The sequence below is a fragment of the Ixodes scapularis genome, unplaced genomic scaffold (genome assembly GCF_016920785.2).
Source record: "Ixodes scapularis isolate PalLabHiFi unplaced genomic scaffold, ASM1692078v2 PGA_scaffold10__122_contigs__length_95168666, whole genome shotgun sequence".
NCBI lineage: Eukaryota > Metazoa > Arthropoda > Arachnida > Ixodida > Ixodidae > Ixodes > Ixodes scapularis.
Genome location: NW_024609836.1, coordinates 3,632,393 through 3,653,313, shown reverse-complemented (window position 1 = coordinate 3,653,313; position 20,921 = coordinate 3,632,393). Strand labels below are relative to the sequence as shown.

General features: G+C 47.1%; 1 protein-coding gene across 1 annotated transcript in view; it reads right to left on the bottom strand.

The window, feature by feature from the left end:
* Positions 1 to 307: 307 nt before the first annotated feature.
* Positions 308 to 20,921, bottom strand: part of LOC8040158 (eukaryotic initiation factor 4A-III) — a 37,288-nt gene continuing 16,674 nt past the window's right edge. The window contains exons 6-11 of the mRNA XM_002413988.4: positions 16,959 to 17,100; positions 14,569 to 14,707; positions 8,486 to 8,601; positions 5,675 to 5,782; positions 3,964 to 4,091; positions 308 to 396 (exon numbers count right to left, since the gene is read on the bottom strand). Of these exons, the coding sequence (XP_002414033.1) occupies positions 380 to 396; positions 3,964 to 4,091; positions 5,675 to 5,782; positions 8,486 to 8,601; positions 14,569 to 14,707; positions 16,959 to 17,100 (650 nt within the window). The 3' untranslated portion in view covers positions 308 to 379. The remainder of the gene's footprint in view (positions 397 to 3,963; positions 4,092 to 5,674; positions 5,783 to 8,485; positions 8,602 to 14,568; positions 14,708 to 16,958; positions 17,101 to 20,921) is intronic.

Below are 20,921 nucleotides of genomic sequence, written 5' to 3'. Positions count from 1 at the left end.
CCGGATTTTACGGTAGGTTACGAGCAACTTGATGGAATACGCCTCGCGGCACACCACGCAGAAATCAAAGCCCTAGCCAGGGAACTGAAGCATTGAAAGTCTATGTACGCTTTGTTGAGACCAACAAAGCGCAGCTAAACAAGTTTCCGGTTGTCCCAACTTAACCGTAAGAAAAAATATTGTGAAAAAGGGTACTTTTTGAGTATGGCACCTAACCAATGAAGGAAAGCCATATTAAGAACAGACATTGCCAACGAGACAAATCTGGCTTGGGTGCCTTTGTCAGAGGTGCAAGACCACAGAAAGATTCCAATCAAGATGAGCCATTTATTTTAAGTCTGTACAGAGGATGAATGATTCAGCCAGGGTGGGGAGGCTTCTAGATGAGGTCAGCAACTGAAAGAAAGAGAAGAGGCACATCACCACAAGTGGGCAAAAGCCATCACAATTCTAAACTCAAGCACGGTGCTTGAAGCACTCACAATCACTCGTGCTTTTCGCCAGCATTTCTACGACACACTGCCGATCTCAACATGCGACGGCATGACACCCAAGCTTTTGTGACGTCATTCGTTTCCACTTAAAGGAGCTGAGCAACGATTTTAACGTTTAAAGAATTGGCATCTTCTGCTTTTGATATTGTTTGCCTTGTCACAAATGACAGAAAACACGCCTCCTTTCATCGAAATGTTGCAATTCCGCCGCGTAATAGTGAGGCAAAACTTGGAATATTCCCCGACCTGCAGCCGCAAGCGGCAGCCATGAGAAACATACTTGCTCGTTAAAAGGTAACTTTTCTATAAATCTTGTCGTTCCAACATATATATAAATGCGTCAAAAACCTGGTATCATTGACAAAACTTGTATTATACGGAGTTTTAGTGGCGCCATCTATCCTAAGTCCACAAAACCGTCAGCTCTCTCTGCTACCACGAACAGAGCCGCCAGAAGCTGGAGGGGGAGGGGGACAGGGTATGGCCAGACCCGGATGAGACTTTCCTCCTTTCACCATATTGTTCGTGCGGCGCCCGCCAGTACGTGGTCACGCGGTAGCGAGCGGATGAGTTCTCGCTGCTCACTGATGGCTCTAAAGAGAGAACTTTTCCAGAACCCCCCGCCTACCCCATAAACGTCACCGCGCACGTGACCCGGAAGACGACGCACGAGTTGAGAGGCGGCAAAAACCTGGATCTTTTTCATTTTTTTAAAAATAAAAACTAGGGTATCCAGGCAAAAACTGTTTTCTGTAGTTCACTTCAGAAGTGTCAGGCATCAACTTCCACAATAATTTAAGCAAAGCCTCGAAATTGTTGCACATCTCCTTTGAGGAACACTTTTGATGCGTTGGCGGACGTCAAACACACCAACCGGACATGTGTTCCAGACACCGTAGCTAAGGTATCGAACGGCGTGTGATGGTTCTTCAAATGTTCTCAGAGTGGTGGTGGCAACTCGGAAACCAAAAAGCCGCAAGAGGAATCGCCAAAGACTGTTAAATTTAATATGCCAGACAAGAATGACATTTTAGTTCCACCTACTGCCCTAGTTTGTCTAGACGTCGTATAATCAACGAAACGAAACCCCTTATATGAAACCCTTTGCCTTTTCACAAGTTGTTGAGCCCGATAATGGCTGCCATTAAAACTGTAATTAAAACGTGACTCATCAAACCAACTATTAGAAAGTTAATTAAAGGACATACGCAAAGGAAAAACAATATCTTTTTAAACAGCCTGGACAGGGAAAGGATGCCATAAAATAAATTTACAATGAGAAAAAGAAATTTTTGGAGCTATATTTAAACTGCTTTGTAGTTGGCTCCCGCAGGAGCTGCCACTGGTCAAGTGGCAGACCTGTGCACCACCGCCGCCGCAAGTCAAGCCGGAGCCGTTCAGTGCCGCCGCTCAAGTCCCCGGACCCAGCAAACTTCTGCCGCACGCTGAGCATGGCGTGCCACCTATTCAATGCGTTTCTCCACGCTGCCACCGTCAATTTCTGATTGACGCACCAGTCTATCAGGTAGTGCTTGCACTCCTTCGGGAACTTCCTTTGGGCTCTAAAAGGTACTTATTAATCTTCATTTTTTTGTTCCCCATAAGACATAGACTAATAAGTAACTTTTAGGGACGAAAAATGACCGCATCTCCACGTGGTGAAAGATGTTGATTGGGGCGAAGCTCTGGTGGTGCCGATGATACTCATCTTATTGTTCATAGGTAATGCTAATGGCGCCGATTTTTTTCTTTTTAATTCCTCATAGGTAGTGCTGGGTTCCGGGTTGCGTTTCGAAATCATTATTACTGCTTTATGATCTGTGAAATGCAGAGTCAGTGGTTCTTCTAGAGGATCAGCTTGGATCCGCTAGAAGCCGTGGGAACCCACCTCTACCGCTTAAGCCAACGGTCCATGTCAGAAAGAGAATGTGTGGTATGGAACGTGGTTATATACGCGTTTGAGCATTTGACCGCATCGCCCTCTCATCTATAAACGTTGAGCCAATGCATGCGAAGTTTAACGCAATTATATACGCATTTGACCGCAGCGCCCCCTCCTGTATAGCTGTTGAGCGGCTACATGCAATGTTTCATCCATGACATCCCAGCTCTTGAGTTACTACCACACTCAGAGCCCCCTACTCGTCCTGCAGTCGTGGCAAAGTGGTTAAGGCGATGGACTAGAAATCCATTGGGGTTTCCCCACGCAGGTTTGAATCCTGTCGACTGCTCAAACATTTTTTCTTTTTTTAAGAAGACAGATGGGATGGCAATCGATGTGAGCACGGACGCCGGACAAGGCTAGACCCTAAGGAGCTTCGCCCCTAAGAAGCTCCCAAAAGAGCGCGAGCACCACGTGACCATAGCGGCTAGTAACGTGACCATAGTACAAATTTGTTTCGCGTCGTAAATATAGCCCTAATATTTTTTTTTTAAGGGCAAAGCTCCTTACGGTCTAGCCTTGTCTGTCCGGCGTCCGTGCTCACAATGATCTTGATGGTGCTCGTGCCTGTGATTGTGAGCTCACGAGGACATGAGCCACGAATTTGTGTTGGGAGACCCCAATGGCTTTCTAGTCCATCGCCTTAACCACTCGGCCACGACTGCGGGACGAGTAGGGGGCTCTGAGACGTGGTAGTAACTCAAGAGCTGCGGATGTCATGGATGAAACGTTGCATGTAGCCGCTCAACAGGAGAGGGCGCTGCGGTCAAATGCGTATACAACTGTGTTAAACTTTGCATGCATTGGCTCAACGTTTATAGACGAGACGGCGCTGCGGTCAAATGCTCAAATGCGTATATAACCATATTCCATACCACATATTCTCTTTCTGACATGGATGAAAACGAACGAAGGGCTCGGCATGCTGCGGCTCAGCGTCAACGCAGGCAAGCAGCGCCAGAGCTTCACCCCAATGAACATCATTCAGCACGTGCAGACGCGGTCATTTTTTTTTTGTTACAAGTTTGTTTTTTACCACCTTTTTTCTACCCTAGGCTGTTTTTAACAAAAAAATTTTTCCTTTGCGCATGTTCTTTACTGGACTCGAGTTAAATAGCCTACTGGTCGTCATACTTATCCTCTGATCTAATGCGCGTCAAACCAAATACATATGCAGTAAAGACTATTCCTGTACTTTTTTTTTTGTGAAATCTGTTTAAATTAAAGGAGAACACCCCATACTTCTGCAAAAAACATAATCTGAAAAGCCCGATCTGACCTTTTGCTCCGTCTGTGGTCCCCCCAAGCTTTATTATTTCTCAATATGTCAAATAGTCTCAAGTTGCAGTATGACACCTCTATAGTTTGAACCACGGCTTTCTCAAAAGCTGGCCGGCACGCCAAAAAAAGGCACGAAAGACCATCTGAGCTCATAGTGCCAGCGACAGTAGCATCCCCCACAAGTGAAGCGGACGACCGCATAGGACGAGCAAGGAAGAAAAAGGGTGAGAAAACAGCCCCCCTCACCGTTCATGGGCATCTCGTCGATCTGGGTACTGTAGTACTGCTCAATGTCACGCAGGATGCGGATGTCGTCGTTCTTCACAAAGTTGATGGCCACGCCCTTGCGTCCAAAACGTCCCGAACGGCCGATTCTGCGCGAGAAGACAGCGAGGTGAAGAGCGGTCAGACGGCTTCTTTCGTCGCCCTCTCGCGGCCAGAAGCGTAGCACAAGCTGGTCTGTCGAGTTTTGGTGAGAACAACAAATGCGGAACCGCCCGCAACGCGGGAGATGTTGCTATCTGTTATGTCTTTGGCAAAACTATAAACGTTGTACTCGTACGGTGTTTCACTTTGCTGGGACTATTTATAGTTCTGAAATCAGGAGCTCCGTGCATGTGATACGCTCAGATGGTCACTTTGCAAGTCGGCTGCCCCCATGGTAGTGGCAATCAGAACGCTGGCTCCCTCAATTCAAACTTTTAACGCTTATCAGAGTTGATTTCAGAGAATGAGAGCTTCTCAGTCAATGGAGAACTCTATAAAGTACCTCTGGTTCAGAGTCTAAGACCGCTGGACTGCCACGGAAATGGACGAGCCAAAATAAAACTGAAAGAAAGAAATGTGACAACTTTTTGCCCTTCATACTTCCATTTTGATAATTCTGAAGCAGAATAGCTTACAAGCATCTTTCTGTAAAAAAAAATATATATAAAAAACTTGCAAGAAACATGAATTTAGAGGGTAAAGACAGGATCAGAGATGGCAAATCGAAAGCACTGACATCACATCAGTATTTACAAGAGAAAAAACGAGAAAGAAAGCGACAGCACAGTGGAGAAAGAAAGCAGACGATGTATGAGGCATGTTCGTTTTGCTGCGATGAAGTTTTTCGAGTGCTAGTCAACTTCATTTATCTTCATATTATGCATGATGTCTGTGCTTTTACTGGAGAGTAAGCTAGAAAAGAACTTGGCACAGGCCTCACAGCTGATGCTTTGCTGCTGCCTTAAATATGTTAAGGCTTCACCAGCAATATGGGCCCATCGGGACAACCCAATGGGACAACCGATGGCTGCATCTATGCCTCCCAGTTCCGAAGCGGCTGGAATGCGCAGGACCTTTCCCTCTAGGTTATTAAAATTGTTGCGGATAAAAAAGGCTCGGCAAGCGCAAGCTGAAAATGAAGGTTTAACCGGCGATTTTGCGCCAGAAACGAGAGAAAGAATGAGCGTCGAAACCACAAAAAGCGAACATAGCAGCGTCGGTGCAACAGCTGGCTGGAGCGCAACTGCGAAACGGAGCAAGTTGGCGAGGCCGCACTGTGCTTCTTATCTATTACGCGTGCCATCTCGAATATTTGACCTAGAATGTTCGGGAGTGAGCTAGGGGGAGACTGGTTCAGCAAGGTCATGCTGACCTCTTCTTTTTACACTCAGGGTAAGAGCACATTCAAATCTCCCAGAAGTACGGAGAAGTGTTCCTTTTCAGTCATGCGCACGACCAAACTATAACTATGCATGGACCCATTGGGACCCCCAATCTCTGCCTCTATGGGCTGCCATTTGAAAATGGCCGAAAGCGTGTGAACATGCCGGATCTTTTCCTCAGACTTGCTACCTGAACTCTGTAGGTCCTAAGTGACACGGTTTTAACTAGCAGATGAAATCAAAGGACGGGACATCTGCCAGCCGCTATGCATCACAAAGCACCCGTCATGCACCACCGAGGACCTCACCTGTGGATGTACAACTCTCGGTTGTTGGGAAGGTCGTAGTTGATGACCAGAGACACCTGCTGGACGTCGATGCCCCTGGCCCAGATGTCCGTCGTGATCAAGACCCGGCTGCGTGATAGAGAAGAGACGGAAGAGGTTAGGCTGCAACCCTCCAGCAACTTGAGAGGCAAGCCCAATGTCCCCTGCAGGGTTTCAGAATCATGCTTCTAGCGTAACCACGGTTGTTCTGGCATTGCCACTTGCGAGTTCTTTCTCATCACCTTGAGTGGTTCCAGGGCCATCGGACAGCTTCGAGGGTATGCTTGGCGTTACTGAACAAGTAGGGTGGCCAAATTAGATGTGTGGACGTTTAAAACTGGGAATATTTTTGGAGCTTTCACGGCAGATTGGATGTAGCTCTGTTGTTGAGAACGCTTCTTCACGGCACACGACTACTGAACTAATGGATGTTGGAAGGAGCGCTCATCCATGGCACGATCAAGGAGCACGTTGGTGTTGGCATATTTTTTTTTTTAAAGTTTGTTCAGTTTGCATGTTGTTCCAAATGCATCCACAGTTTGAGATAAAACATAGACATAGAAGACTGATAATAGTATCTGTTTGCTGATCCATTTTTAACACAAGAGCCTATACCATTAACCCATTTACTTGAAACAGAACAATTATAAAAATTGGGTTAGCTACCGGAGTGACCGTCTAGAATGCCCCCATGTTGCACAATTTTTCTTTTTATCTCTTCCGTGACCAAGGGAAAATAGCAATTTTCAAAATATCGGTGCAAACCCTTTTATTTTCCTGCCTAATTTGCATATGAAGCAATATGAAACATCAAAATGTGGCCAATTAGTCATTCTTTCAAAAGAAACCGAGGTTGGTATAATGCGGAAAAATGTTTCAAAAATTCAATTTTTGAAAATACAACCTACTATTGAGGAAAAATGAAATACGAACAGGCTCTCGGTACAGGCTGCACCGTCAAGAAGTGAGCTTAGCCGCAAGGGTGTGTGGCCTACTCTGGTGTGTCTACGCCCCTCGCTCGGCGCTTCCCAAGCTTCATCACTGCACCTCTTAGTGTGGTGAAAACCTTTGCCGCTATCGTTGCTTGCTTGGCGCGTGTGGTGCCAGGAAGTTCGCCGCTATACTCCGCATCACTAGTTACGTGCAGTACAGGCGAAGGCAACGCCGGGCGAGGGGAAAAAGGGCAAACACCGGGAAGGCTGGGGAGGAGGAGAGAAAACTCCTCTCCAACGTTCCTAGTGCTCTCTTTTTCTCCCTCCATTGCTGCCGTCCTGCCTCCCTGGTGCTCGCGCTCTCTCTGTTTGCCTGGCGTTGCCTTCGCCTGCACTGCATGCAACTAGTGACATAGTATCGTAGGAGCATGCGAATGAGCAAGCTGCTACTAGCAGGGAGCTTCCTTGTGCAGCACGCATTCAGCGAGCAACGAAAGCTTTCAGCGCAACGAGAGGTGCAATGCCGAAGCTTGGGAGGCGCTGAGCGAGGGGCGTATACACGTCGGAGTAAACCACCAGTACCGCCACTGGCAAAGTTTGTCGTCTATGGCCGAGACTCCACGCGCTTTTTGCTGCAGACCAAATTCCCGCTGTCCAAACTTCCACCTGACAAAACTGACTCATCAAAATATGAATCGCAACTATCACTAAACCACAGACATCGGCCCCCGATCACGCGGCAAAGGCATTCCCCGACTGCGCAAGTTTGGCCTTTTTTAATTAATGTGGCGTTTCCAAATGACAAGCAGCGGCTTGCGCCATCACGTGTTGTTTGGACGAGGCTCTCCAAGCGGCTGCGCTGCTCTCGACTACACGCATAGTCATTAGAAGGCGTAGGAGCGGGTGTGGCAGCATACTGCAGAATCGGCATGCGACAGCTGCCGGCGCAGGGGATGGGGAAAGGCACACAACTGAGCCGACTAAGCCCTTTTCGCATCTATACGGGACAAAAAGGCGCATTTCTTTCTGCGCGGCTCTGCCGATTTCGCTTGGACTCTAACAACATGGCTAGTCACAAAATGCTTCCTCAACTGCACGTTATCGCTCCGAGGAGGAACCACTTGGGACTCCGATCGAGTAAGGTTGGGAATCTTGGATCCTGACAAAGATTGTTGCGTCAGTCAAATGCCAAGACAGTATAAAAAGGTTGCGACTGCCCATGAAAATATCTTATTAATATACTCTAGTTCACCTGGGTCTTTTGAAATGCGCCGGAGTGCCTGCAAATAAAAAAAAAGAAACAATTACGGACATTGCCCAGACAGTGCGTTGAGAAACGCTCTGTTCGGGCAATGATGATGCTACGTGATTATGTTTCTGCGTACAGGCTTTCTATGCAGCAACGTTGTTGCATAATGACAACAAGACACGAAGTTGCACACTAACGAATTATCTGGACCCAAAAAACCGAGAATGCGCGGCACAGCGGCAGCAGATGCGGCGCCGCCTCAAGTTCTAGTTCAGGCTCTTGCACCCCCATGTGCTTAACCCTGCACTGCAGTCTCCTCAACAGCCTAAGGAAACCAGCGTGGCAAAAGCGAACGACTTTTGTCTCCCTTTCTACGGCCTCGCGGGCTACTTTTACGGGGCTTGTAGGCTCTGGATTCTCTAAATATTCCGACCCAAGGACGGAACATCGACGGTCGAGGAGCGAAAACGCTTCCGCTCACTTTGGTCGCAAAATTTTCATGCACAACCTCGTGACGACCTGCATCCCCGTTGGACACGTCCAATGACCCTGGAGCAACCCTGACTTTCAACCCCAACGGAGTACAGCAGGGGCGAGCGGGAGCGCACTGACCTGGAGCCCGAGCGGAACTCCTTCATGATGGCGTCCCTCTCCTTTTGGGGCATGTCGCCGTGCATCGAGGACACCGTGAAGTTGGCCTCGCGCATCTTCTCGCTCAGCCAGTCCACCTGCGACACCATTCGGAAACCAGACAAAATTAAGAGGGTTCTAGCAGCGCTTCTACACTCATCTCACTGTATGATGGGGCACTTTCATCATCTTACGTTGCCTACGAGAGGCAACATTCGCTCATGTTCATTCGTATATTTTCAAAATTTTTCCTTTTGGAGACCACGTAAGATGGTGAAAGTGCCCCGTGGCTTATCTATTAAAAAAAACGTGGCTCTTGACTCTCGCAAATGACGATATGGTGTCACTAAAGCTCGTAAACAAGAAACATTATGTGTACATGTGACATGACAAACAGCGAGAGGAGTTGTGGAGCACGACAAGCACGTGCCACATGCCGGCAAGCGTGGTGCCGGGTTCCACCTAGAAAGCGGCACTAGATCACTTTTTGCGATGGTGTATTTACGGTCATAACTCAATCCATGGGCTCTGAGCAGCATCAAAAAACGAAACATCACTGTTCATACCTAGAAGATTTCTCAATTAAAATCGGTATCAAAAGATAGACACCAGATGACGTCATCGGACAAGGGAAGGCCGAAACCTACCTTTTTTTGTGCCACGGTGCCGTCTGGTTTCGGCGACAGTTCCCAGGTAATCAATCTTTGTATACCGATGTTAACAGAGAAATTGGGCATGCACGAATGTAATGTATGGTTTTTTAGGATGCCTGCAGGTTTACGACGTAAATAGACTCTAGCAGAAAGTGGCTCAGTGACCCCATAAGGCAGATAGAAAACGCTGAAAAGGCAAAGGTTAGCATTTCCGGCCGGATGTTGGAAGCCCAGAGTCTGAACCCCGGCGATGCCAAAGATTTCGTCTTTCGTCACCGTTGTTCCATTCCATCGAGTATGGTTCAATCATCCGCACACTTTCTATTTCCTCTATTTCACTAACTGCATGCGGCGTCGCCAAAGGTGGGGAGGGCGTAACCCAAGCCGTTAAAGAGGATGGAGACGAGGAACTCCCTTCTTACACAAAGTCTCTTTTGTGCACCCCAGACGGCGCTTATGTCCCCCTCGGAGCCTGTCACTCAAAATTCGCACAAAAGCGGCGTTCCCCTCCCCGCCACTATGCGCACCTAGTGAGATAGCTGGACGAGCCGGCACGCGTAACGAGGAAAAGAGAACGGCACAAAAGGACACGGGGACAAGTGGAACAAATACGGAGACACACTGCCGACTAATGACTCGTTTTTCTAAATGGGATTGCGTCTCTTTGAGCAAGGCGACACCGCTCTGCTCCCTCGCAGACTCTTTCAGCCTTTCTGAAGGACGGAAAAGCGTTTCCAGCGATTTCAGAAAAACTTTCACGTAGCCGGCGACAATGCAGCAACAAGATGAAGCGTTGTTACTCCGAAGCGTCCTATACCTTGGACTGGGCAAGGCTCAAAAGCAATCCAGACTTTTGTAATCGCCCGTCTACCTCCACATCTTTCTCCCAATGATCTCCCGTTGTGCCGGAGCTCCCGGTTCTGCCAGACCCATCTCGCGTGGAGCTGGGAGTTTGTAATTGTGCACCGTACGTGTCAGTTTCACTGCTTTGCACTCGTGCAAGCGACGAGCTTTACCACTTCCACCCCCGAGCTCCTCTCATCAAGTTCAGCAGGCTCGGAAATCGTGCTCACTCTTAAAGGTTGACACTTTTCGTTATGATTGCATATAGGCCCTCAATATTAGGTGGCGGTTCCACAGAGATAATGTGGACTTCTATTCGAATAAATGTGGTATAGTCCCCCACAGCCAACAAAGTTTACAAAAAATAAATCGCTACTCTCCTCTAAAGACCTCTAAAACCAGCTGTTTTGTTATACGGGGTTATGCATTTTTTACCTCTACCGAGGTTTTCAGGAAAAGGTGTCAACCAGGTTCCATTGCCAAGCAATCTGCTGCTGGGAACTCCAATAGCAACTAGAATTCAACCGTCTATCAAGTCATGGGACGGCAGTTAAGGGGTGATACCAACTTCAACTGTCGACTTTTAAACCAGTCGCTCAATACTGATGAATTTAAAGGGTGCATTCATCTCGCAGCCTGAATGCACTGTATGACGTCTCACCTCCACAGGACAAATTTCCGGTACGCCACAGGGGAAGGTGTACAGCTATTAAGGGCACAGGGTAAGTCCTATACTCCCCATGCATTTGAGGCCATGTTGAGGAACATTTTTCTCGGTGGCCATTAGGAGTATTCCTGTCATGTATATATCATTTTGTTCGAAATATTGTGTTTTATCCACTGAACTAGAATTATTTGAACCAATCGAAAATAAGTTTTTTTTTTATTTTTTTATTTTAGTACTGAAATTTTAGTTTTTTTTCATCGATTAAAAACTTTGTAACTCAAAAACTGCTAGGTGCACATTTTTAATTTTAGTTCAGTATTTTGGAACACCCATGTAGGTGGTAGGAATAAAAAATCAACCCTCTATAATGTCAGGTTAAGGAAAAAATGGTACCTATGTACTAAAAAACACTGTTTTGAGATAATTGAGTTTAAAGTAAAAAAACTGGTGAATAACGAATTTCTATTGGCACTAACAGCCTCAGAGTCACTTTTTCAATAGCCACCAGCTTGAAAGGCATTGCTAAAGTCATGTCTTCGCCTTTAGGCTTATCGCCTTGCTTGCCGGCGCCTTTTTTGTGACCTGCCATGTCGCTTGGTCCGTAAAGTATATTAGAGTGACGTCAACTTCCCTCAACCACTTGATGGTTTTCCACACAGGGTTCCATCCACAAAACTTCAAAACATTGGCTTCTGCAATGCTGCCACCATTGAATAAAGGAACAGCATCCAATGGCGCCATTTTGTCGTTACGAAAACACAAACGCTTGAATGTACACACGGTACACACCTGGGAAAAACGTGCACAGCGTCTCGTGATTGTCTTGGTTGAAAAAAAGCTATGCAATAGTTGCGAAATAATTTTTTTGAGATTATCTGTTACTGGACAAGCTTTTAGGTCTTGTGTTGATTTTGTTTTGTTGGAGAATTCATCTATAAACAGGGAGTGTATCCCAAAAGGAGGCGTGGTCACCTGCTACTTGCTTTCGGAAGAAGTGATTTTCAGCCCGAAATATAGCTTTCTAAAAACACTGGGACAATGGAAATTGTGCAGAAAGAACTAAACTTTTCAAATTGCGAAAAAAACTAAAATCGATTTTTTTTTTCAATTTTACCTTACCCTGTGCCCTTAATGTAAGTCGCCTCACTTGGCAAGGAAACCTATCATATAAAATTGCTCCAATATTGAGCATTTCTAAGCTTCAGCCTTGACTAGAGCTTACGGGAAGGGCGCAGCTTTCTTTTTTTTTACCTTGAAATCTGCACTTTTCCTAAGCAAAATGACGATTTGAGAAGCATTCCACATTGTGCTTTTTTTTTTCTCCTCATCAAAACCCTATTTTTTGGCAATAACAACTAATTTGAATTTTGAAAACATATCTAGCCGTATTTTTTTTAAATTTCCATTCAGAAACATCGACAGCTAAGAATAAATTCTGTAATTCATTGAAATGATAGATTTCCTAAAACGATAGTCGCTGCAAAGAAGTGAAACTGAAGAAAAGCCTGTTTGAAGTTTCCAGACCTCATTACATTTGCTTTTACTGGTGGTGGTGGCAACCAAAGGCACCAGGAGCACAGGTGGTGCGCCTCCTTCTCACACCCAATCTCCTGCATGGCCTTGCCGAGCTTGAAACGCTTTCTTCGAGATTGTTGACATGTGGACATTTGATTATGAAATGAGTGAGTAATGGCATATGCTTGCAATACACAAACCAGCGTCAGCAATTAGGGGCAGGGCAAGCATCGTCGAAAAACAAGGCAGACAAACCCACATGAATTTCTCAAAACGAATGTTGGTTTTAGTTAGTTTTCTGTTCCATCAGGGCGGCGGGATTTTCGTTTCTTGGCCATGTGCGTAGCCTCTTCCACGGCAATGCTCGACTCCTATGGTGTTCTTGCCCGAATAGTTTTCACTCCAAAACAAATATGTTTAATGTACTGACACTGTGAAGAAATGCTCTTTCCAACCCGGGTATGATCATCATTCTAGGGCATACCGGGGCAGAGCTACAGCTGTTAGAAAACTTTCACTTGTCCAAAACAGATGATTTTGCACCGTTGGCTTATCGAGAATGTTTTATTTTTCCGTAAATATATCAGATATTGCAATGCAAATTTGCAGGAGTGTGCACAATGAGTTGTTGAACCACAATAAATAAAAATAAAAATAGTCTTTTTTATAAAAAATTGTTGCCAGTTACATAAAAACAAAATCCAAAAGCCATGCATTTTGCGGGTAAAAAATATTTAGAAAGAAAAAAGTTTCCATTTTTGCCAAGTTTTTTAGATTACAATTGTTCCTAATAGAGGAACATGAAAATGCAAAATCTAAGTTGATAGTAACCGGCTACATAAAATTTCGGCATATAAGTCGCAAATATTAAGTCTCGAAAGTTTCATACTGAAACAATAGTACAGTAGAACCTCGCTGATGTTTTTTTTCGGCTGTTACGTTCACAAGCGCCAGTCCCGTTTGACTCCCATTGAGATACATGAACTAGTTTTCCGTCCGTTACGTTTCATTCCCCGGTTGTTACGTCCAAACTCTGCCCCTCGGCGCTCCCAAACCTTCGCTCCTGAGCCGCGTGCGGCGGATTTTCGGTCTTCTGTTAGCAACGTATGCCTCTCGACCTCTCTGCTAGATTCTTCAAATTATGCAGTCGAATCCAAGTGCAATTTAATCCATAGCAGCTAGTGAGCAAGCGATGGCACGATTGGAGTCCGTTTGGGATAGCTCAACCAGCTCAATATTTCAAATTTTTAACGCGCTAGTCTCAAGCACATGTTTTAGTTCCTGGATCTTCAAGGCCGACGTCCAGACTCGAGATTCTGCGAGGGAGAAGATCCTCCTCGCCGTGGGGCACGAGGGAACAGACAACGGTGGACAGGGTGGAAGGGGGGAGGAGGAAGCGAGGGAAAAGTGGAAAGCGTGAACTGATCGTCGGTCTTTAACGGATTCCGTTCCTATCGGACGTTTTGATGGAACTGATGGCAATGCAGAGGGCTCAGTGGGACGCCCGTTCCGACTTCCGAGAGTGGAGCAAGAGCCGAGAAACATTTGGTTGCTGCTGGACGTGATTGAGTGCAGTTGCCAGAAATCGTGCTGGAAACTATTTGCAGCAAAATAAAGGCACCGCTTTATTTCTCTATTAGCCTCGTGCCACATTTGTGGTTCTATTTTCCGCACTGAACAATATGAAAAGTTGACCCTCGAGATAGCAGTTTGCGCTTTGATCGGGTAGACACGGTGTACAGGTTGACTGCTAGTTCTAAACAACTGGGCCGAAAAAGAATGCCCGGCTATATGGTAACATGGTAGTTCTCCAAACCCCCGAAAGTCATTCCGGAGTAAATCCCAGTGTGAGCGTTACTTCCCATCACATCTGTAGCCCCACCAAAAGCGTTATCGGTTGTGACGTTTTCCCGGGTGATGCGTTTTTTTTTTCTGCATTCCCTGAAAAACATACAGTCTAAGCTCATTATAACAGGCCTGGTTACATCAGTATGGATATAACATACCAATTTTGTGAAGTTCAGCTGGTTTTCTCTATGCACCATTGACTCCACTTCATATCTGCATACAACATACTCCTTTTACAACAGACCAAAATCTTGATCAAAATCAAGGTCTGTTATAATGAGCTTAGACTGTATTAACATGGTTCTACTGAATTAAGGTTGGATTTATGCCAAAAAGTGGATCGGAGAAGAACGCATTCAAAGTGCTCGAACCTTTAGCATTCGTGGACTGAGAATAATTTATAGAAAAAATCACTATGCACTGTAAACAAAGGCAACTTTCTGGGAACACTCTAATGTTGCCAGATGTAAAAAGGGCAGTTTCCAAAATCAACTTCTTTCGCAGAGATGTTTCTGGGTCCAAGTAGGAGGAATGCCCACCTTCCTCTTGGTGTTGCAGAAGATGACGGCCTGGGTGATGGTGAGGGTGTCGTACAGGTCGCACAGGGTGTCAAACTTCCACTCCTCCCTCTCGACCGCCACAAAGAACTGCTTGATGCCCTCCAGGGTCAGCTCATCACTGGGGGCAGAGGGAAAGCACTCGGTCAACACCAACGTCCTTCTTCCGCCCAAGCGGGGTATGTCGACGAGCACTCGATTTTACCGCTTGGGTAAAAGCCGTAAAAGTGCCGCGCTGTCGCAGCAGCAACTGCGCTTTCATCACAAACGTATAGCGATACTCCCAGTTTCCAGACGCCTACCCTCAAGGTACTCTTAAGGAGATAGTTTAACGCTTACCATGTGTACACTCTATAGTTGTTCCTAGAACGAAGCGATACTACCGCTAATCGGGCCCAGAAACCTGGCAATCGTCCAGAGCCTTCCAAGCTCTCAAGGTCCTCTCCCTCGGCGCACACGGGAGGTCGACCTCCTCCTCGCCTACCCCTTGGTCTCGTGAACTCCTCACTCCTCCTCTCCCAGCCAAAACGACGATAATAACTGTAGAGCCTCGCAGCCACGCTTTTATCCGGCATTCACTTTTATCTGGGCTTCACGAAATGCCAAACACCTAGCCAAGGAACGCTCGACGATAAAGAAAAACAGTGACGGCTCGTTCCCACGAGCAGTTTTGTGCGGTGCATGTTGGGGAGGACAGCAAAATCAAAGGGTGTCGATGAAAGGAGAGCAAAATCACGAGTGAGCCGTCAAACCTTCAACGTGCATTTCCTCACCTGATGCTGAGGAAATGAAAATTAGCCCCTTTCCCCCGTCATCGTGGCAGAGCTACGCGGAGGAGCTCGGTATACATTTCACGCCTCGGCGCCGGGAACGTCGGCGCGTACGGCGTCACTAAAGGGAGGTCCCCCCAAAGCTAGAGCTCCGGCGGGAGCGAAATGCCTCTCGCTGTCACATGCCTCGGTTCCGACCCCACCGTCTCTTATGCATATCTCGGCAAACCTCACTCATGAGGGCCCTCACTCACCCTCATCCTCACAGGTGAGGTGAGGGTGAGTGAGTTTCTGAACCAGGAAAATTCATGAGTGTGAGGGTGAGTAAGGGCCGTGAGGGCCGTGAGGGCGGTGAGGGCCATGAGGGCAGTCAGGGCCGTGAGGGCCGTGAGGGCGGTGAGTGGCGTGAGGGCTATGAGTGCGTGAGGGCCGTGAGGGCGGTGAGGGCCATGAGTGAGTGAGGGGCGTGAGGGCGGTGAGGGGCGTGAGGACGGTGAGTGCGTGAGGTTCAGTGAGGGTGAGTGAAGGGCTGAAGGTGAGTGTGACTGTGAGGGTGAGTGAAGGGTTCAAGGTGAGTGTAGCTGTGAGGGTGAGGGCGAGTCAGGGGCTTAGGTGAGTGTGGCTGTGAGGGTAAGGGTGAGTGAGGGCGACCTAAAATGCCGACCTCTGCTCTTATGTCCCCGCTTCCTCCGAACCTCCTTCCCTCCCGTCTCCCGCACGCCTTCCCGCCGTTCCTTCGACGCCTCCAAGATGAAGACTCACGCAGGTAGTTAACGTTTCGCTGGGTTTCACTACATTCCCAGGACTTGCGCCGAGTTACGACTGCAAATAGACGGGACATGCGCACCGAGGTCGGCTCGCGTATCGGCGACCAATTACGACGAGAGAACGTGCTGGCACCATGTGTTGGAGAGCCCCGGAACGCTCCCGACCCCTGCATGCACTCCTACCGTGCTTTACGCAAAACCCTCTCTTGCCGCGGGCTCAAAATAATTCTGACAGTGTTACGAGCCACCGCTACTCGGAGATGAATGCTATCTCGCAAATGCTGAGCACCTTTCAGTCCAGTTACACGCGCCACCGAAACTCGTAAGCAGAAAACGCCCCAGAGAGCACTCAAACGCAAATGTGTCGACTAGCCTTTACGGGGCCACCAAAAACTGTTAAAAGCCACAAATAAAATGCACAGTTTAAAAAAAAACGGTACAGTCTCGGCAATAGCCGAGACAACGTATCAGACCTTAATGTATCTTGCCCCTTAGGTTGAGGAACCATTGCCAATGTCTGCTCGGAGCGAAGATGCTTGTCTCTAACTATAAAACCATCTAGACAGATGATGTTCCGTGGCCTATGCTAATCACGTGACATTGCCACTTCGTCACAAGACGAGGACGAGTAAAAGACGCAGACACGGACAAACGCCGTCTTCTACTCGTCCTCGACTTCTGCGCCACCTTTATTTGTTCAATGTATAACCAACTAGCTCGTCATTTGATCTTCGTAACTTCCTTTTGACGTCGCAGTGTGTGCAACAATGTCCACGACGGAGAGCCTAGATGCCCGCAACGGGTGTCGGAAAAAGGGGCTAGTGGGAGGACCCACCGCTTGACGAGGATGCGCACAGGGTCCGTCATGAACTTGCTGGTCATCTCGAGGATCTCGTGGGGCAGGGTGGCCGAGATGAGCACCACCTGGGTGCACGGGGGCAGGTACCGGTACACGTCGTAGATCTGCTCCTTGAAGCCTGCACAAGCGCAAAATCTGAGCCACGTCTCCAGAAACACGTGGACGTTGCCAACCCATAAAAGGACACTCCGGCCTATGCAAAACATTTTTTAAGGTTAAGGTTTAAAGTTTTAAAGTTGACCCAAGAGGGTCAACTTCTGAACCGATGGATTAATATGGATAAAAATAACAGTATATACTGGCAGTTGCAAGGCAAAATGCTGGTCAAAGTTTCATCTATGTACATGAATTGTAAAATAAATTATACCGTAAAATTCCAATCAAATGCCAGCCACCTCCCCCCCCCCTTCCCACACACATCAAAATTACCTGCAAAGTGGGGTGGGGTGGAGTGGCGGGGGGGGGGGGCTATTCTGGAACGGCAACAAAATTCAAGATGATGACGACAAAATTTTTTTGCCAGAAAAAGAAACAAAAACGGTGTGCACACGGATTTAATATTTTATTGATCTCTGAGAACATAGACTTTATTAGGACAAAGATTTGTCAGTGCTATGTTAATCACTTTCAAAGCCACCAAAAGACTCCTCAGAGTCAATCGCAAGAAAAAGTCTGCAGCATTCCGCGAAGTTTCCCAACTGCGTGCCGTTGGCTATTTTGACAGCCTCTTCAGAAAGAAGCCGGTTGCTAATGGTTCATTCTGCCCTTCTTTCGCGCTCCAGGTATTCAAAAAGCGCCTCGTCCACGTATTCACTGAACACCGGCACGCCGTTACTTAGCTTTTGTCGAAGTCTGGCTTCCCCGTAGTTTGGCTGTTGTTTGGCTGCAAATTATCAAAATTCTTGTCCCATTCCCGTATCCGGTTGAGCTTGATATGTCCAGACGTCTGGTGTACGTTTCTCCCATTTTCACAATGCCATTGGACGGCCTAGATTTTCTTTGCCACTGTGTAAGAACGCATAGACGACCTGACACCCCCAAAACAAAGCGACCATAGCGCGTAGCGACCGGGCTGATCGGGCTGCAAAGTAGGATTGGATTGGATTCTCGGACTGAATTTCGCAGACCAGTGTTGCCTGGGCGCGGTCAGCACGGTGCATGAAATGGGTGCGGAGCGGGGAGCGGGGTGCTTTCCCTGAACGGCTCGGAAATTCGAAATTAGCAGTGAAGTTGGGGGGGCTCTTGCTGGGAATTTTACGGTAGTCGTTTTCATCAGGAACACAGCGACTTTGTTTAGGAAAACTATCGTTAGGAAACTTATGTAATACCCAACATCTTTCTTCAGACCTGCAGCACAATGCCTGGAAAGTGAAACTGTGAAAACAAATTTTCAAAAAACTTCTTTTTTTGCTAACATTGCAGCGAAATATCTACCGTAATATCATGAGTCATCGCCCATCCCCGAGCCATCGCCCACCCCATTTTTTGGGCCAATATCGATTTCCGAAAAAACACCGAGTCATCGCCCACCCCTTCAAATACCCCAGCGCGGACTCTGCGATCCGCGAACACTCATCCTACCCGAATGTCGCGGCCGCGGACCTTACAGTTCGAGGACGTCCGTGACAAAGTAAAACGAAGAAGGGAAAGACACTTCTTTTTGTTTACATCCGTCAGCGACCCCAAAGTGGTCGTGTATCCGTGCGAAAAGAAAACGATGGAGATACCAAAATAAGAGTTTGTTAATGTAACCGCGGAGTGTTAGGCCAAAGTCTGTCTCCGCCGAAATAAGGTCACCGCGAACCCGCTCCTTCTTCCCGCCCGTCGCGACCGCGGTTGTGCAATATTTTAGGCAAAGCCAACGCGTAAATAAAGCTTTGCTGGAACGCCCTACACAGACGTTTGCAGAGCGTCCCAACCGTGCATTGATAGCCCGCCGTGCACCGACGCACGTATGTACGCGCCAAACAAGAAAGTTGCGCAAGAGCTTGCAATTGACAAGGCGCCCGACTTGGCCCGACGCCAAAGTATTTGCCAACGCGACCGCCGGCTTTCCCGCTTTCCCAGCATTGCTCTTGGTCGCTTCTTTGGTCCGCTCGCTCGCTCGCTCGTTGCGCCTGGTCGGTTTTTCTATTTTCTTGTAGACTTTTCTTTCTTTTTTTTTTTTTACCAACTAGGAGAACATAGTGGTGACATTCTTTCACGGAACAAACGTTCGCGCTATATGCAGATCGGCGGTGTTTCTAGCGCGTATGCAAGCAACGGACTTCGCTATAGTAAAATATTCTTTCGTGCGCATTTTTTTTCTATAAAACAATGAAACTAAATCGAATTTTGAGTTTGATGTATCTCTTGTGCATCAGCGCTAGATACGCAGAGAAAAATAGGCGGTTTTTTCCGCTTTTTTTAAAGTGTTTGTGCTCACCCACCGAGACATGGCCCACCCCACTTTTTTAATGAATTTCAGGCGGTAGGGGGGCGGGCGATGACTCGGGATATTACGGTAATATATTTTTAACCTTTTACGTCGTAGACAAAATCTGGACATCTTTTATAAAAAACATCCCGAAAGTAAAAAAACAATGTTACATTGCCCATAAAATTTCAGATGAGAAAAACAATGAGCGAGTCTTTCTGCTAGTCCCGTTAACAAACGATAGTTTTCCTAAAGTGAAATTTATCACGAAGAGTGGAACGGAGAAAATTGCATCCAAGGTGCTCTAACCCCTTTTCTTTAGCATCAGTGAACCCAGAATAATTTATAAAATAATAACTATGAAGTTTCAACTAATGAAGCTTTCTGGGAATACTCTCCAGATGTTATTGGATGTAAAAATGGCATTGTTCAAAATCAACTTTTTTTTTTCATAAATTTTTTTTTCTGGGTGTGCTCCTCCTTAAAGGGGCCCTGCAATCATATTTAAGCATCTACCTTTTTTGCGGTTTCCACGTCTCTTGGGGTTCGGGCAAGCCAGCGGGCACGGAGAGAGTAGCTAAATATTAGTGCGTCATATTTTAACCGGACGACGCGGAAACCTCCTCCACCGACGAGGGCGAGCCACGGTACCGAAAGCGCGCAAAATGTGACGTCTTTGGTCCTGGGCTTGCCACTGGTCAAAGCCGCTAAGAGCTTTTTTTTAGTCGAGATACAAAATAAAAGTGTCGCGAACCATTTCAATTACGTATGAAAGTAGTTTTTGTTCACTATTTTAGATCAGAAAAGAAACAAATGCAGTTTAGAAAGTACGGAAACGAGAAATGACCCGTCGACAAACCCGCCACCAATCGGCGGAGAAAAACGGCGCATACTAGAAAAGGCTAGTGGGATGAGGCTACGACGAACGAGGAGCGTAGAAAGGTCCCGGATGTACGCGGCGGCGCTGTGGTCGTATACCGGCTCAAGAATCCGACCGGTTCCGAGCGTTCCGAAGGCCTTCGGCGTGGGCCCTGCTGGCGATTTGGCCATTTGTCTGTGCGTCAGCGCGAAGTGGCTCCCGTTCTGAACTGATATTTACCCCGTGTTTGCTGTCGTTTGTGGCCAATGAAGTGTTATGCCGAATTAGTGATTAGTCGCGCAGCAAATGCAATGCGAGCTGCCCTGGCCGCCCGCTTCATACAGCGTATCCAACACGTGCTTTAGTGGCGCCCTCTCGAGCCGTCGACACGGAGTGCGACAGCCGTGTGCGCTCGATGAGCTCACTACTCCTCCCCTAGTTCAAGGCCACTCAAGCCAGGACCTACAACGTCATGAAGGAGGTTATTTTTTGCTTGTTTTTGTAATTCTAATTTGCCTATAACTTTTAAAATAAAGCGAAATTTGAGAAAAGAAAAGTTGGATTAAGTTACTACGTTCAGTACGCTCAGGTTCAGTGCAAATTAAAAACCAGTCAAAAAGTCATTGCAGGGCCCCTTTAAAGGGGCCCTGCAATCATATTTAAG